The sequence below is a fragment of the Macaca mulatta genome, chromosome 1, assembly GCF_049350105.2.
Source record: "Macaca mulatta isolate MMU2019108-1 chromosome 1, T2T-MMU8v2.0, whole genome shotgun sequence".
NCBI lineage: Eukaryota > Metazoa > Chordata > Mammalia > Primates > Cercopithecidae > Macaca > Macaca mulatta.
This window is the reverse complement of record NC_133406.1, coordinates 149,282,101-149,301,856: the sequence shown is the minus strand read 5'-3', so window position 1 is coordinate 149,301,856 and position 19,756 is coordinate 149,282,101. Positions and strand designations below refer to the sequence as shown.

The window sequence follows — 19,756 nt, the reverse complement described above, 5'->3', positions numbered from 1 at the left end:
AGCATGGAAACGGACTAATATAAGTTGTAGAAAGCATGAAAAGAATTTTCCATTATTTTACATTCCCTAAGGTGCGTGTTTTTGTTTTTATACATAGTCCTATAATTTGATGATACACAAAATAGAAACATTTGTTCAACTTGCAAGCACATTTGGAAACAGCCATTTAGCAATTATATTCTTTGAACTAAATATCAGTTTGTATCATTTAATAACACCATCTGACAAGGGATTAGAACAAGTGAAATTTGGATTGTTTTGAAAAGGCCCAAATTTGGTGTCACAACCTTAGTAGGGTAATCTACTGACCCTTCATTGTGTCAGTTACTAAGAAATAGTGTATGTATGTTATGTTTAAAGGTTTAATTATGTATCTTTATCCAGGGATATATACATTTGCATATAAAAATGGAATTGTACAATAGGGATATGAATAAGTTCCTAAGATTTGGATGACTACATACAATAGCCCCTTTCAACCATGATTTTACTTTCCACAGTTTCAGTTACCCAAGGTCAACTCTGGTCTGAAAATATTACATGAAAATTTTCAGAAATAAATATTTCGTAAGTTTTAAATTGCACACCATTCTGAGTAGCGTGATAGAATCTCATGCTGTCCCACTTCATTCTGTCCTGGATGTGAATCATCCCTTTGTCCAGCATATCCAGGTTGTATATGCTAACCACCCCTTAGTCCCTTGGTAGCTGTCTCAATAATCAAATCGACAGTCACGGTATCACAGTACTTGTGTTCAAGTAACCCTTACTTTACTTAATAATGGCTCCAAAGCACAAGAGTAGTGATGCTGGCAATTTGGATGTGCCAAAGAGAAGCTGTAAAGTGTTTCCTTTAAGTGAAAAGGTAAAAGTTCTTGACTTAATAAGGAAATAATATATATAGGGTTCAGTACTACCCACAACAGAGAAATAGCAGCACCCCTAGAAACTATCTTTCCGTCCTATTCTAGTCAACACTGTCAAGAGTAACATTTATCTTGACTTTTAACAGCACAGATTAGTATATTAGTTTTCTAGGGCTGCTATAACAAAATACCACACACTGGGTGGCTTAAAACAACAGAAATTTATTTTTTCACAGTTCTGAACATTAAAAGTCTGAAATAAAGTTGTTGGCAGAGCCATACTCCCTCTGAAGCCTCTAGGGGAGGATCCTTCCTTGACTCTTCCAATTTCTGATAGCTCTAGACATTTCTTGGCTTGTGGGAGCAGAACTATAATCTCTGCCTCTGTCTTTGCATGGCTGTCTTTCCTCTGTATCGGTATTCATATGGACTTTTCTCTGTGTCTGTGTCTTTTTGCCTTTTCATATAAGGACACCAGTCGTATTGGATTAGGATGCAGTCCTATTGGATTAGGGTCCACCTTAACTTGATTACATTTGCAAACGATTGCAAATAAGATCACATTCACAGGTACCAGGGATTAGAACATCAACATACATTTTTGTGAAACACAATTCAAACCATGAGAGTTAGTAGTGCTTATTTTTGCAATTTATATACATGGGCTCATACAGTATTACTTTTTGTGTCTGGCTTCTTTTGCTTAACTTTATGTTAGTGATATTCATTCATATTGTTGTGTGTAGTCATAGCTAATTCAATCTCCTTGCTCTATAGCAGGGGTTGGAAACTATAGTCCATGGGCCAGCTATCTATTTTTGTAAATAAAGTTTTACTGGAATACACCCATGTCTATTCATTTACATATTGTCTATGGCTGCTTTTGGGTTGCAAAGACCTACAAAGACAGACTTGCATAGTTATAAAGATCTATAGTCTGCAAACCAAAAACATTGACTATCTGGCCTTTTAAGAAAGTTTTCTGACCCCTGTAGAATTCTATTGGGTCAATATACCACAATTCATTTGTCTGTCTAACTGCTGATGAGCTTTTGGCTGGTTTCCATTTTAGGGCTAATATGATAGTACTGCTATGAACATTCCAAAATACATCTTTTGGTGAACATATATGCACACTTCTATCTGGTATATACCTAGAAGAAGAATTGCGCTATCACATAATATGCCAGGGGAATTACTCTATCATAGAATGCATATGCTAAGCTTTAATAAATACTGCTAGTTTTCTGAAGTAGTTGTAGCAATCTATAATCATATTAGTGATTAAGAGTAACAGTTGTTATATATCCTCATCAATGCTTGGTATTTTCTTTTTCACTTAAGTCCTTTTGATGGTTGAACAATGATACAGCAATATCTCGTAGATTTTCATTCTCACATTGTCTAATGAACTTCAATAGCCTTTAATATGTTCTTGACGTTTTGGATATCTTCTATTTTGAAGTGTCTGTTCAATTGGGTACTCATTTTTAAAACATTTACTAATACACATAAGAGTTCCTTATATATTATGTAAAATCGTTCTTTTCAGTGTATTAATTTGTTAAGGCTGCCATAACAAAGTGGCAGATTGAGTGGCTTAAACAACTGAAATTTATTGTCTCACAATTCTACAGGCTACAAGTCTAAGATTAAGGTGTTGGTAGGGTTCCTCTCCTTGGCTTGTAAATGTTTATTGCTCACTGTGTCTTCACATGATCTTCTCTCCATGCGTGCCTGCATCCTAATTTCCTCTTCTTATAAGAACACCAGTCATATTGGATTGGGGTTCACCCTAAGGAACCCTATTTTAATTCAATTATCTTTTACAGACCCTATCTCCAAATACAGTCACACTCTGATGAATTCAGCATATTAATTTGGGGGTGCACACAATTCAGCTCATAACAACCAGGTATATGTATTCAATTTTTTTCCTCACATTCAGTGAGTTGCACCCTTCACTCTCTTAATGGTATCTTTTTGATGAACAGAGTTCTTAATTTTAACATAGTCAAATTCATTATGTTTTTATGGTTAGAATGTTTTGTGCCCTGTTTTTTTTTTTTAAAAAGCCAACCTATCCCAAGGTCTTGAAGACCTATTTTTTTTCCTCTAAAAGTTTTATTGTTTTTCTTTCACATTTAAATCAGTCATCTATTTGGAAATAAGTTTTGTGTACAGTGTGAGGTGTGGGTTGACATACAATTTTTTCTTTTTTCTTTTTCTTTTTTTTTTTTTTTTGAGACGGAGTCTTGCTTTGTTGCCCAGGCTGCAGTGCAGTGGCAATCTCGGCTCACTGCAAGCTCCACCTCCCAGGTTCATGCCAGTCACCTCCTGAGTAGCTGGGACTACAGGTGCCTGCCACCATGCCTGGCTAATTTTTTGTATTTTTAGTAGAGATAGGGTTTCACCGTGTTAGCCAGGATGGTCTTAAATCTCCTGACCTCGTGATCTGCCCACCTCAGCCTCCCAAAGTGCTGGGATTACAGGCGTGAGCCACCGTGCCCGGCCTGACATACAATTTTTTCAATATGGACGTCCAGTTGCTCTAGCAGCATTTATTGAAAGACTGTCTTTTTTCCAACTGCATGGCACTTCACCTTTGTCAGAAATCAATGACTGTATTATTTGTAGGTGTATTTCTGGACTCTAGTCCATTGCACTGGTTAATGTGTCTATCCTTATGCCTACATCACATTCTTTTATCTATTGTTTAATAACAGGTCTTGATATCTAGTAAAGTAGGTTGCCCAAATATGTTTTAGTTCAAGTTTGCCCTGACTACCCTGTCCTTTTGAATTTTCATATGAATTTTACAATTAGCTGGTCATTTCAGAAAAAAATGACAACAACAGCAAAACCCTGCTGAAATTGGGATGGCATTGAATATAAAGATTAATTTGGCGAGAACTGACATCTTTACAATATTAAACTTTTCAGTCCTTGAAATGGTATCTTAATTAATGTATGTTTTCCCTAATTTCCTTTAAAAAATGATTTTTAGTTTTCATGTAGTGGTCTTGAGCATCTTTTGTTATTCTATTACTAGGTTGATATTTTATGCTATTGTAAATGCTGTTTTAAAATTATAATTTCTCCTTTTTGCTGGTATATAGGAATACAATGGACTTTTAAATTTCTTAATTAAATTATAATTCATACCATACCATTCACATTTTTAAACTGTACAATTCAGTGGCTTTTTAGTGTATTCCCAAGGCTGTGCGACAGTCATCATACAATTCCAGAACACTGTCATCACCACACACACAAAAAACCCACCATATAACGATTAGTAGTCATTCCTCATTTATTTCTGCCCTCAACCCCTGACAACCACCAATCTACTTTCTGTCTCTATAGATTTACCTGTTGTAGACGTTTCATATAAATTGAACCATACAATACCTGGTCTTTCGTGACTAGTTTTTATCTAGCATGTTTTCAAGGCTCATCGGTGCTGTAGCATGTATCACTAGTTTTTCTTTTTGGCTGAATAATATTCTATTGTATGGATATACCACATTTTGCTTATCTATTCATCAGCTGATAGATATTTGGGTTGTTTCCAGTTTTGGCTATTATAAATAATGCAGCTATATACATTCATGTCTAAGTTTTCATATGATTATGTTTTCAATTCTTTTGGATATACTCCTAGGAGTACAATTGCTGGATCATATGTTAATTCCATGTTAAATTTCTTGAGAAACTACCAACTGTGTTTCAAAGCAGTCCACAATTTTACATTTCCACTAGCAGTGTATGAGGTTCCAGTTTCTCCCTATCCTTATCAACACATGCTATCGTCCATCATTTTGACTAAAGCCATCCTCCTGAGTGGGAAGTGGTATCTTACTGTGGTTTAGATTTGCATTTCTGCGTTGACTAACAATGTAGAGGATCTTTTCATATGTGTGTTAACCATTTGTATCACTTCTTTGGAAAATGTCTCTTCAGATCCCTTGACTAGTTTTATTTTATTTTTGAGACTAAGTCTCACTCTGTCACCCAGCTTGGAGTGCAGTGGCACGATCTCAGCTCACTGCAACCTCTACCTCCCGGGTTCAAGCAATTCTTCCACCTCAGCCTCCTGAGTAGGTGGGATTACAGGTGTGCACCACTATGTCTGGATAATTTTTATATTTTTTAGTAGAGATGGGGTTTCACCATATTGGCCAGGGTGGTCTTGAACTCCTGACCTCAAATGATCCGCCCAACTCAGTCTGCCAAAGTGTTGGGATTACAGACATGAGTCACTGTGCCCAGCCCCTTGACTAATTTTAATTGGGCTATTTGTCTTTTTACTGTTGAAATGTAAGATTTCTTTATATATACTCAATACTAGTTTGTTATCAGATATATATGATTTGCAGTATTTTCTCCCATTCTGTGGGTTGTCTTTTCACTTTCTTAATAGTGTCCTCTGAAGCACAAAAGTTTTTAATCTTGATTAAGTCCAATTCATCTATTTTTTCTTTGGTTGCTAGAGCTTTACATATCATACCTAAGAAACTGTTGCCTTGTACATGGTAATGGATGAAGATATACACATATATTTTATTTTAAGAGTTTTATAGAGTTTTTTGTTTGTTTGTTTGTTTGTTTGTTTTTGAGACAGAGTTTCACTCTTATTGCCCAGCCTGGAGTGCAATGGAGCGAGCTTGGCTCACTGCAACCTCCGTCTCCTGGGTTCAAGTGATTCTCCTGCCTCAGCCTCCTGAGTAGCTGGGATTACAGGGGACCACCACCATGGCCAGTTAATTTTTTTTTTTTTTTGTATTTTTAGTAGAGACAGGGTTTCACCATCTTGGCCAGGCTGGTCTTGAACTCTTGACCTCAGGTGATACACCCACTTCAGCCTCCCAAAGTGCTGGGATTACAGGCATGAGCCACCGTACCTAGTGAGTTTTATAGTTTTAACTCTTACTTTTAGGTCTTTGATTCATTTTGAGTTAATTTTTGTATATGGTATGAGGTAGGAGTCCAAATACATCCTTTTGCATGTGTCTATGCAGTTCCCCAGCCCTATTTCTTGAATAATTATTTTCAAATTCTTTTACCATCAAATTGTTTTGGCATCCTTGTCAAAAATCAATTGGCAGAGAGGTATAGGTTTATTTCTATACTCTCAGTTGTATTCCATTGATCTTTATGTCTATTATTATGACAGCAGCACCTTGTCTTAATTACTGCAGCTTTGTAACAAGTTTTGAAACCAAGAATTGTGAGTCCTCTACCTTCGTTTTTTTTTTTTCAAGGTTAGCTTGGCTATTCTGGGTCCCTTGTATTTCCACATGAATTTTAGGATCAGCCTGTGAATTTCTGCAAAAAATACAGCTAGGATTTTGATAAGGACTTTGTTGAATTTGTGGATTAATATGAGAAGTGCTGCCATCTTAACAATATTGACTTTCAACCCACGAGTGTAAAATATTTTTCAATTTACTTGGAACTTCTTTATTTCAATGGTGTTTTGTAGTTTTCAGTGTTCATTTCTTATGCTTTTTTGTTCAATTTATTCCTAAGTATTTTATTCTTTTTGAGGCTATTGTACAATTGTTTTTTATATTGACTGCATTCAGTGATATTTCTAAACATATTAATTCCAACAGCATGTCTATAGAGTCTTTTGGATTTCCTCTATAAATAATCATGTTGCTTAGAAGTAATGACAATTTCTTTAATTCTTTTCTTTTCTTTTTTTTTTCCTTTTTGTTGAGACAAAGTCTCACTCTGTCGCCCAGGCTGGAATGGAGCAGTGTAATCATAGCTCACTGTAACTTCGAAAACCTGGACTCAAATGATCTTCCCATTTCAGCCTCCAGGGGAGCTGGGTCTACAGGCAAACACCGCCACATGTGGCTACCTTTTTCTCTTTTTGTAAAGACGGAGTTTCACACTGTTGCCCAGGCTGGTCTTAAACTCCTGGATTCAAATGATCCTCCTACCTCGGCCTCCCAAAGTTCTGGGATTATAGGTATGAGCCACTGTACCCAGCCCCCTTTTTGCTTTTTTTAAGTATTATTGTATTACTAAGACTTCCAGCACAATATTGAATAGAAATAGTAACACAGAGCATTCTTGTAACATTCTCCAACTCAATGGGAAAGTGTTTAACATTTTACTATCGAGTATAACATTTGCTATAGTTTTTGTAGATATTCTTTATATTTAAGAGGTTCCAGGCCAGGTGCGGTGGCTCACCCTGTAATCCCAGCACTTCGGGAGGCCGAGGCAGGTGGATCACCTGAGGTCAAGAGTTCGAGACCAGACTGACCAACATGGAGAAATCCCATCTCTACTAAAAATACAAAATTAGCTGGGCAGGGTGGTGCAAGTCTGTAATCCCAGCACTTGGGAGATTGAGGCAGGAGAATAGCTTGAACCTGGGAGGTGGAGGTTGCGGTGAGCAGTGATTGCGCCATTGCACTATAGCCTGGGCAACAAGAGTGAAACTCTGTCTCAAAAACAAAAACAAAACAAAACAAAAGAAGTTCCCTACTATTTCTAGTTTGCTAAGAGTTTTTTTTTTTTAAATCATAAATGAGTATTGAATTTTGTCAAACTTTTTTGACACCTATCAAGAAGATCAAATGGTTTTCTCCTTTTTCTCTGTTAACATAGTGAATTATGTTGATCTACTTTTGAATGGTAAGCCTCTCTTGCATACATGCAATAAACCATACTTAATTGTGCTTTTTAAAAATCTGGCCGAATTCAGCTTGTGAATATTTCATTAAAGACTTTTGGATCTATGTTCATGAGATACGTTGCTAAATAATTTCCCTTTCTTTTTAATGTCCTTGTCAGGTTTTGATATACTGGCCTCATTAAAAAAAAAAAAAAACGAAACATTAGAAAATATTCTTTTTTTTTCTATTCTCTGGAAAAGTTTAGGTAAGTTTGATATTATTTCTTCTTAATTGAGAAAAATTAACAGTGAAGTCATCCATGCCTCAAGTTTTCTTTGTGGAAAAATTTTTACTAACAATTGCTACAATTTCATTACTAGTATCAGACTACTCAGTTTTTATTTTCTTCTGTCAGTTTTGGTAAGCTTTGCTTCTCAATAAATTTTCTCATTTTAACCCAAACTATGTCAAATTTATCATTACAAAATTGTTAATACATTGTTTTTATGCTTTTGAATATCTTCAGTAACTTTTTGATATACAATGTAATATCCTCTTCTTCATTCTTGATATTGTTGTGTTTTCTTTCTTTTTCTCTTGATCAGTCTTTGCTCATAGAGAGTTCTTAATATTATTTCTCTTTTCTAAGAACCAAATCTCAGCTTTGTTGATTTTTTTCTGTTGTATATTTATATCCTATGTATCATTGATTTCTGTTTTTCTCGTTACATTATTGTTTGATATGGCATATCCTTGAGATGCAAGCTTGTATTTTTTTGCTTTGCATTTTATTTCCACATATATTTTAAACTCTGAAAGCCATTTCAATTATTGTTTTACATAGTCGATTTATATTTAGCCATATATTTATCCTTTCTACTCTTCTTCATTCCCTCCAGTAGGTCCATGTTTTCATCTGCCATCATTTTCCTCTAAGGAAATCTCTTTAGCATTTATTTTATTTTATTTTTTTATTTTGAGACAGGGTCTCACTCTGTTACCTAGGCTGTAGTAAAATAGTGTGATCTCAGCTCACTGCAGCCTCAACTTCCCAGGGTCAAATGATCCTCCCACCTCAGCCTCCCAAGTAGCTGGGACCACTGGTGCACGTCACCACACTCACTAATTTAATTTTTTTGTAGAGACAGGGTTTCACCACATTGCCTAGGCTGGTCTTGAACTCCTAGGCTCAAGAGATCTGCCCATCTTGGCCTCCCAAAGTGCTAGGATTATAGGCATGAGCCACTAAGCCTGGCCTTAGTATTTGTTTTAATTCAGGCTGATAAATATACTAATAGTGATAAAGTTATTTAGTTATTTTCTTTCTCTATGTCTTTTTTCACTTTCATCCTGACGGATATTTTCCACAGGGCAGAAACATAGGTTGGTAAAATTTTGAATATGACGTTCCATTGTCTTCTGTTTTCCATCATTATTGTTGAGAAGTCAGCTGTCAGTTTCGCTGTTGCTCTTTTGAAGGGAATGCATAAATGATGTGTCTAATTTTAACATTTTCAGCAGTTTTGCTACAATGTGTCCAGGTGTGGTTTTCCCTGTATTTGCCTCTGTTTGGGGTTTACCAAAATTCTAAATCTGTTGGTTGATGTCTTTTATTATTTTGAAATGGACTCTGCCATTGTCTCTTTGAAGGTTAATTTTGTCCCATTCTCTCTCTACTCTGCTTCTGGGACTGTAATTATGCATATGCTAGACCTTTTTTTTTTTTTTTTTTTTTTTTTGCGTATTATATTCCTTTGTGTTCTTTCCATTCTCTTATCTCTGGGCTTCAATTTGGACATTTTCTACTGATATGTCTCAAAGCCCACAAATCCTACATTTGCTTATATTGAATCTAATGTTAAACCTACCCAACTGGCTCTTCACTTCAGATACTGTATTTTCAGTTCTAGAAAGTCCATTTAAATCTCTGTATAGATTGTAATCATCTGGTAAAACTTTCCATCTTTTCATGCATTTACCTATTTTTTCTATATTTTCTTGAAAATATTAATCATAATTATTTTATACTTCTTTAAAAGAGATGTGGTCTTGCTATGTGACCCAGGCTGGAGTGCAGTGGTAAATTCACATGCATGATCATAGTGCACTACAGCCTCAAAGTCCTGGACTGAAGAAATCCTTCTGCCTTAGCCTCCTGAATATCTAGCCCTACTAGTGTGTGTCACCATGTCTGGCTTGTTTCTTTACACAGTTGATTATCAATCATATAGTCTTGTCTCTTTGCAGGCCTCATAATTTTTTTATCATATGACAGACATTGTGTGGGTGGTTTCCAGATTATATTTCACCAGAAGAGGTTTCCCTTTTTCTCTGTCAGGCAAACATAGTGAGTTGCTGATCATGTAAACCTCTTTACAGGGCATGGTCTACCTAGCCTTTTTATAGGAATTTTAGTTTCTTTAGTCCTTATTGCTTCCACAAATCTCTGATGCCCTAAAAATTATAATTATATAAGATATGAAGGTTTTCATAGTTGTAGCTGGGGAAGCACTGGCCTACCACAAAACTATATCCTACCCAGAAATGGAAGCTCTCTTGTGTTCTTCAAAAGGAAGAAGATGAATGCTCATAAGCTCACAGAATGGTTCTAAATGTGCTCTTCCTGCCACTACTCACCGCAGTTACTATTTATCATAATTGCCAATACTATTCAGAGAGCATGACTAATCACACTGCTGCTCTCAAATTCCCCAGTGTCTGTTAACTGCTCCCCTTACGGGGTCAAAAGGGTGAAAATAGGACCAACTGAATGAGAATGCACTGCAAGGCAGACTGCCTATGCTGCAAGTGTTTATATATTTAGTGCTTGTTTTGTAGATTTAATTACAGAGCCATGTAAATGTTTTACATTATTATAAAACAAAATTAATTTTTAAAAGCTATTCCTAAAAATATAAAATAAAATGAAACAAATGAAAGTATATGTATCCAGAGTGACATGGCCACACACAGAGGATCTATTCCAAGCGATTTTTAAACACATAATTTTACTATTGAGATATAGTCTAAGATAGTTAGATACAGTCTAAGAACAAAAATACCTGCAAAATAATTCTCAAATTTTAATGATCATATTAAGAGTGATAGTCTGATGCTGCTATTTTCAGACTGTTTATTGTGTGTGTAATGTATATAAAGGATAGAAAATCAGTGATATTCTATTATTTTTAAGCCATTGAGAACCAAGTTTCTCAGCATGATGGAAGGTGTGTATAGATAATTGAGTTTAAGGATAAATTCTGTTATCTCTGAATTTGATTGGATAAGTATGAATTCATGATGTCTTTTAAGACAAAAAAGTAATCACATAATACTTAACTCTATGCATGAAAAAATCTAAGAGATCATGATCACTCAATGGCAATGAGCTCCTCTAGGACACAGATTGTGATCTCTGAAACCTACTAACATTAAAAAAAAGGCTTCTTGAACAAAGGGTTTATTATGTATGGGACTGAAGCTAGATATATACAAAATGAGCCTAGAACAGCATATTACTCTGCATATCAAAACTACTGGAAATGGTCAAAAGAACTCAGGAGTTAATCTGTTATATCTAGATGGTATGAAGATGATAATATATCTACAATATTTATGAGACAATTTGAACTCTGACTTAATATTGGATGATATTAGTTTTTATGTATAAAAGTAATGTAGTTTAAAAAAATCTTTACCATTTAGATAGATATATAATGAAACATTTACAGAGGAAATAATACGATACCTAAAATTTGCTTCAAAATATGGATGGAAGAAAACTAAAGAGAGGTATAGATGAAAGTAGTAGCCATGAGTTAATTACTGTTCAAAGTGGATAATGAGTAAATGAAAGTTCATCATATACTTCTATCTACTTTTGTATATGTTTGAAAAAATTCATGGATGCAGCTGGAAACCATCATTCTTAGCAAACTATCACAAGAACAGAAAACCAAACACCGCATGTTCTCACTCATAGGTGGGAACTGAACAATGAGATCACTTGGACTCGGGAAGGGGAACATCACACACCAGGGCCTATTATGGGGAGTGGGGAGGGGGGAGGGATTGCATTGGGAGTTATACCTGATGTAAATGACGAGTTGATGGGTGCTAACGAGTTGATGGGTGTAGCACACCAACATGGCACAAGTATACATATGTAACAAACCTTCACGTTATGCACATGTACCCTAGAACTTAAAGTATAATAATAATAATAAATTAATTAAAAGAAAAACAATAATTCATTTTCACTCTGATTTGTCTTAACAGATCTGTTGATTCTTGTACATCACTTGCTCTCCCCTGACAATGGCTGTAACGATGGCATAAGTATGGAAAAGGAAAAACGTATACTGACATGGTTTGGCTGTGTCCTCACCAAAATCTCAACTTGAATTGTATCTCCCAGAATTCCCACATGTTGTGGAAAGGACTGAGGGGGAGGTAACTGAATCATGGAGGCCAGTTTTCCCCTTAATCGCTATTCTGATAGTGAATAAGTCTCATGAGATCTGATGGGTTTATCAAGGGTTTCTGTTTTGCTTCTTCCTCAGTTTTCTCTTGCTGCTGCCATGTAAGAAGTGCCTTTTAACTCCCACCATGATTCTGAGGCCTCCCCAGCCATGTGAAACTGTAAGTCCAATTAAATCTCTTTTTCTTCCCAGTCTCAAGTATGTCTTTATCAGCAGCACGAAAACGGACTCATACATATACCAAAAGATGAATCAAAAAATTTGTCCCCCAATTATCACCCCAATTTGACAAATACTAACTATAAGAATCTCTACTATATACTATTAATGCAACAACTATGAAGTTTAAATATCTTATTCCAGAATATCCTCAATTGGAGTGTTGCAGTACTATAACACTGATGATATTCCTCTCTAGCCATACCTTTGCTTTAATATAAAATAAGAATTAATAGAGCTATTTACCTTTATTAGGTCCTGCTATTGTAGATCTATCTGAAAGTTTAGAATGGGAAATCTGTGTTTCAGATGTTCTTTGCATAGTCATTTGATTTCCAAACCTCTTGGGTTCTAAGTAAAAGACTGTAAATTTCTGCTGAACATCAAGCCCAACTGGAAAATGAAAAAAAGTATACAAATGCTTATTTAATTCATATAAATCCACATATGAGAACACATTTCTTTTTATCTCTCTTATATTTTTATAACTTCTAGAGCTAAGAAGTCCACAAAGTTAAAATATGTTGAAAGGTTAAAAAATATGACAACTAAAAAATTATATATTGATCATTATAAAAATAAAAATCTTCCAACAATAACCACAATTTAACTATCTAGGAAAATAAAATATCTATAAATGAAAAGATAAACTTTTAATTATGGCATCTTGGTCCATGATATCTTTTACATACCTAAATACATGAAACTTCCTTTAAAGTTTATTCACATTATCTAAATATCTTATTTTTGCATTATACCATTTATACTGTTTTTCTGTACCAGTATACAGGATGTAATTTTTAAATGCAATTATGTTATTTATATTCATGTCTTCATTACTTCAATTAACTTACCAAATTCAGAACTTATTATATTTATGCTAAGATCTTCAGATTTAAGAGCTCTCTTCACAGCAATCTTTTTAGCCCAATTTCCAACTTTTAGCAAAACAGAATCCCTAAAAAATAGTATAGTTTAAATAGTGATCTAAACCCTGAATGAAATACATATTAATTGTCAAGGGCTGATTGTTCTTAAGAAAGATACTCTCTAGTAGTAAACTGAAATCAATTACTGAAAACTGCTTTCCCCAACTTTTAAGGAGGGAGAATAAAGTATCAATGGAACTCTCTTGCCCATGATTTTTTTAAAATTAATTAATTTTCTTTTTTCTGAGATAGTCTCACTCTTGCCTGGGCTGGAGTGCAGTGGTGCAATCATACCTCACTGCAGCCACAAACTCCTAGGCTCAGGCAGTCCTCCTGCCTCGCTCTCCTAAGGAGCTGGGACCACAGGCACATTGGCACTAAGCCCAGATTATTTATTTATTTATTTTTGTAGAAATAGGGTCTCGCTTGTTGCCTAGGCTGGTCTGAAACTCTGGGCTTTCAGTGATCCTACTGCCTCAGCCTCTCGAAATGCTGAGATTACAGGTGTGAGCCACCCCATCTGATCCCTAATTTTCTTAATTACAGCTGTTTCCAAGTTACATTTACTCATTTTAGTCTCAATAAGAATATATACTTTGTGTCAATAACACATGTGCTTGCCCCTAAATCACTACCATTTTAAACTGGCTATACGTAAGTTACATGTATTATGAGAACAACTTCCATAGTATTTTTAAATTGGTATAAAATGGTTTGTATCTAATAACATCACAAACAAACCAGCAACCAATTTTATGACTGAACTTATTTTAGTCTCATATAGTCATAGATGTATTAGTCACAGAGAACAAAGATTTGTACAATAGCATATTCTCTGTAAGTGGGTCATGGTTAGCTGCAGGAGAGCAGTTACCAGTGAAAGGGATATCCTGGTCACTGCAGTCCCTTCAGAAACCTTGCATGCGACTTTTTGGGAAGGTATCTTCTAGTATACTGGCACAATTAGGAGATTTCCATTTCAGAATTACAGTCATTGTTGAACTTACAATTACAGTAATATGGTTGGGAGTTTAGGCTCTGGAGTCAAACTGCTTGAGTTCAAATCTAGACTTTGCTATTAATTAGTCATATGACCATGATTAAAGTTTGATTAATCATAAATCAAACTCATTAAACTCTTTTTGTCTCAGTTTCCTCCTCTACAAAATATGGATAGCACCTGTCTCATACAAATATTAAATGATTCAATATTTGGAACCCACTAAGTGCAAAAAATATTAGTTATAGCTGCAACTGATATCCTTAGAGATTGCTTATGACATCCTGGGAGAAAATAATAGTATCTGGAAAACTGCTGAAGTAAAAATTATAGAATGGCATGCTACAGAACTAGATATAAGGGAGGGTACCTCCTCTATATATTTGCTTTGTTTGCTTGGATCCTACAATGGAGCTATAGTAATTTGTTAGATTTTAATTTGGAAGTAGAAGGTGTATTTTGAGGACAGTAGAAGAACGACTGCATCCAAACAGTAGTAGGGCCATGAATGACTGGAGAAAAGCAGTGAAATAAGAAAGACTTCCTAGAGGTAATCTACTCACTTGTTTCAGACCATGGTGATAGGTTTTATACTTTGTTCATTTGAGTACTAAATATAACAATTTAAAAGAACAGACCCAATGTTAATATTTTCTTTAATAGAAAAATAGAGAAACTATCCCATTATAGTGTCAGGAAAATGTAATTTAGTTGATCCCACAATGAGCTTGTTATTTTTTTTTCCAGTAGAATTTTTCTTTTACAGTATGTGATTAGAAATAAATCAAACACCAGAAATTTCACACTTATATAATCTTGTGCAGATAAACTACTTCATTATCGCATCACCTATAATTAAGGTAACATAGTGAGAATCCGATGCTGTTCTTTTAGTTTGTAGCTGTTCAAAGTTTCTTAAAATAACAGTTACTAGTATTTCTGCCATTGTATCACTATATCTTGTAATCTTTAAAAAAGAACAAGTATAAAAAGTGTTAAAAATAATCTTACTTCTCATACTCAGCTGAAGCCTATTTATGGGTAGCTTTATTTCTGAAAAGACAATAAAATATCTAAGAAACAGAAAATATTTACCTGATCCACTTTAAGTCCATATTTTGGTAGATACATCAGTTTCTTTTATCTGGGTTCCAAAGCGGGATGTCTATTTAAAATCTAAAAATATTTACACCATTATATTCTTACCACAACACTTGAAATTCTTTTAGTAAAATATTTTTTAGAATAAATAGCTTTAATAATGCTTATCACCCAAAACCTTGGTAAGTTAAAATACTTATGACTATGAGAAGGAAAATAACTTTTAATAGAAATAAAGGCAGGCCTCAGAATTTAGCTAGAATTCAGGAATTAGGAATAAGTGAATGTAAATACTAATTCAAGTTCCCTTGCATCTGTCTCTTTTATTTTTTTAAAGGAAGTCAAACCAGCATTTATGATTGCATTTGACAATGTTATACCTGTGGAAAATTAATCAAACAACAACTTAAAAATAATCCACTTTAAATAAAACATATATTTAAATATATAACAACTAAATTAGTAAAAAAGAAATTTAAAGATCCAGTCAAATAAATAAAAGATTTTTGTAAAGGTTTGTGACATTATTCAATTATGCATATTTATTCAGACAAATAAAATATGCATTTGCTTTATAAAAGGAAGAGAAACTCTGGTCCACATGATGGACATTTAGTTTTACTATACGTCATCCATAGGCCAATCACCAAGAGACATGCACTTTTGTACTCATGCCTGAAAGAAAGGCAACATGATTCAAGGATCATGCTCGAATGAAGCAAGGGAATACTGCTTCATGAAGCTATGGCTCTCTGACCATTTCTGTCTTAGAAATACAGTTCTATGTTTCTGTACCTAAACCAGACTATTTTACTCTACTGCCTAAAACTTCCAATACTTTTCCACTGCATTTAGAATGAAGTGGTAATTTCCTTACCAGGGCCAAATTTCCTTATCTATATGAAATGACTACAGCCTATGTCTCAAATCTAATTTCATCTAACTCTCCTCTTGCTGACTACTCTCCAGTCACTCTTGCTTTCATTTTATTCCCCAAATACATCAAATTCGGTCGGGCCCAGTGGCTCATGCCTGTAATGCCAGCACTTTGGGAGGCCAAGGTGGGTGGATCACCTGAGGTCGGGAGTTCGAGACCAACCTGACCAACATGGAGAAACCCCGTCTCCACTAAAAATACAAAATTAGCCAGGTGTGGTGGTACATGCCTGTAATCCCAGCTACTTGGGAGGCTGAGGCAGCAGAATTGCTTGAACTCTGGAGGCGGAGGTTGCAGTGAGCCAAGATCGTGCCATTGTAGTCCAGCCTGGGCAACAGAGCGAAATTCCATCTCAAAAACAAACAAACAACAACAAAAAAATCAAGTTCTTTTTCTTCTTTGGATCTTTCCTATTTCATTATACTTTCAGAAGGCAGAATTTAAAATTCTTAGATGCTTATGAATGAATTTATCTAAATCCCCAAACAGAAGACACTGAGCAGTCTAAAATTACAAAATATTACTACCTCCTCTAAGGCACATATATTACATGTATTACTGGGGAAGACATGACCCTATTTCCTTACTCATGTATTTACTTGTTCTTGGGAATTTCTCTCAGTTCTTCTTAAGACACAGCTTCTAGTACTCATAATTCCTTAATGTTCATTTCATTTTCCTCTGAAAATGTTTATTGACTTTTAACTTTTTAGTTTATAGCCACGATTAAAATCAATTTCTATGCATTATTTTTTTCAAGATGCTCAATAACATATTGGATTTGACTTTTTGTTTGGATTCTCTCACTTTTCTAGTATATGATTTTTTTTTTTTCTGGGCAATATTTGCTTTTTTCTGTTCAGCTGTAATGAGTATGTGTGAAAACAGGTTAGTTTCACCAATCTGGAAGGGACAGAATGCAAAAGATGCCCATATTGACAATACTCTAGAAAGCCAGAAAGATTGGCTTTTTCAAGTATAATGAAATTTACTAGTAATCACTTAGCCAAATTTCAAAATTTTCTAAATGTTGTATGGAACCACCTTTCCAATTGAGAACTCTTGCCTTTATGGCATGGATGTGATATTTGGTTACCAGGACTTCTGTAAGAAGGTTAGCCTTTCTATCAGGAATCTCTCCCCTTACTTTCACCAGCCAATCTCCCCTTCACCCCAGCTCCCATGACTTCCTAGTCAACCCTCTGCCATCCCACTGATTTCAAATTTCACAGATACAAAAGGTAGGACTTCTTCATAAACAGTTGGTAATCTTTGTCCAAATAAATAACAAAATATCCCTAAAAATCCATTATTTAATTTGTTGATACCCCCAAGATGCATACAAAATTGTAAAATAACAAGGCTGTCAGTCATGAGATAGTGACTCTCTTTTTAGAATTCTAGCTATCTAAGAAGAAATAGGGTCACAAGGTCACAGGTACCAAACAGGAAAATCCTTTGTAAATGGTACTCCCTATCGTCTCAGAGCACACACTACACAAGGTTCCTATAGACAAAATAATAAAGCACAATCTTTTGTCTACAGAATCTCTATGAAAATCAGTATTAATACCCTACTGTTATTGAAAACCAAAAAAAAATTAAGACATAAAGAAGTGACATAATTTTCTGTAATGAATTAGGAATGGCTAGGACTGCTGACTCTGTACCTTGTAATTGAGATCAAAACAAAATATTAGTCATAAAAGTGGAAGAGAGGGCATCACATAGTTACCTAATTACTATAACCAAATTTCCCCCTTGTTATGAGAAACAATTTTCAAATGAGAGCATTAATTTTTATTAGGTTTCTCATGTACTCGTGTACCATTCAGTTGATTTCAAATGGCATCCTTTAAGCAGGAGCAAATGAAAATCAGATTTTTTAAAGTAAAGTACAGCACTTATTTAAGCCTACAAACAAATTATCTTCCTTGAAGGTCTGTAATCATCACAGAATAATTTTACTAACAGTGAATAAATTGCAGACATGGCCAAACTGCCTGCCTATATTCAGTACCTACCAATTTTTTCCAGTTGTTTGGATACATGCAGAGAGTTTTCCCAAAGTTCACACCTAAAACATTTAGCTAAAATCAAACTATTCAATAATATGGTGAACTTCTTTTCTTGAGCAGCTACAAAATCTGATAACCCTAAAAAAAAGTTTCCAATATTAAATCTAATATACCAGTTTATTGGAAAAAATATTTAAAATCCACTAATCCTGTAACATACGTCTTGTAATTCGGGAGCCATGTCTGAAAATCTTTGCGGTATTTTGCGTCAAAGCAAAATCTTGTATGGGAATGCATCCTAGTTGAGCCTGAATAAGACTGGGGGAAAGAAAAAAATTGTTACTCCCTTTTAAGGGTTATGTATCTTACAGTATTTGACATCACTCACTGAAGTATTCCTTCCTAAACCTTTTCTCTGCCTTAATTTCTGCAATACTATATGATTCTCTATCTTGCACAGTTATTATTGCAGGTCAATAATAAAAGTTCCTTCCCTTTTCCCCAAATCCTCAAAGTTGTCTTTATTTATTTATTTATTTATTTATTGCTCTTCTTTATTCACTCTCTCTCTCTAAAATATCTCATTTCTTCTCAGACTTTCATTATAATCTCTAGATTGATAAAAATTACAGGAGACTTTCACTTAGACTGTTAATCTCAACTATCTCAAATTGTTTTCATATTCTCCTCCAATACAGTTCTATTTTTGGGCTCTACTATTTCTTTTCAAGGAATTAGAGAAAAAAAATACAACTTGTTTAATCAACAAATTTTTATTAAATGCTTATTAAGTGCCAGGCATAATATTAGGTGCTGATAATTCTGTTCAGTGTATGAAGGTCAGTAGCATATTAGCTGGTTATTCTAAACCAGCAGCTGCTTAGCTACTAAATTTGAGGTGTTAGTTGTATAAGGGGAAAAAAGACACTAGTGCCTGTGTGCCTACTATATCCCAAGTTCTTTGCTACCTGTTTTGCCCATAACCTTACATAATCAGGCAATGACATGCAAATCACTGATGGTTCTAACTAAAATTACTGTCCGTATTATTACTCTCTTAAGGGGATCTCTTTTAAAAAACAAATTTCTTCCTAAACTCCTCAGTAGAAGGAGATCTCCTGACAAGACCAAAACAGTCAGCTATACAAAGAAAAAGGGTAGAATAGTTACATTTCACGATTTAGTTTAGCAGAAGATACATGAAAATTGAAAGAAGTAATCAACTCTCTTCCTGGAATGGATGTATACAGCAGAAATTTAAACTATTCACTTTTTTTGGCTATGGTATATGCTTCTGAAAATTATTTTATATCATCTATTAAGAAATAGTTACAAAGATACACAGTATACTATCAAAGAAGGAACTGATGGAAAAATGTAAATGGGGTGCTTTTAAATGCTGGGTAAATAAAACTCCTTGTTAAGCTACCTAGGGATGTACAAATGTGGAGTACAAAATTGCTGAAGTAAAAATAAGACTTTTCAAGTAATATTTATTTATATTAAAAAGCAATATTTCTAATAATAAATAGGACACTTTTCAACATCATACTTCCCTGTCAGAAAT

The 19,756-nt window shown here is 34.6% G+C and overlaps 1 protein-coding gene across 1 annotated transcript in view; it reads right to left on the bottom strand.

The window, feature by feature from the left end:
* Positions 1–19,756, bottom strand: part of LOC100429940 (putative ATP-dependent DNA helicase HFM1) — a 122,529-nt gene that overhangs the window by 36,972 nt on the left and 65,801 nt on the right. Inside the window, 8 exon segments of the mRNA XM_077983062.1 lie at positions 12,451–12,597; positions 13,059–13,162; positions 14,938–14,977; positions 14,980–15,100; positions 15,229–15,309; positions 15,529–15,614; positions 18,196–18,327; positions 18,410–18,507. Coding sequence (XP_077839188.1) covers positions 12,451–12,597; positions 13,059–13,162; positions 14,938–14,977; positions 14,980–15,100; positions 15,229–15,309; positions 15,529–15,614; positions 18,196–18,327; positions 18,410–18,507 — 809 coding nt within the window.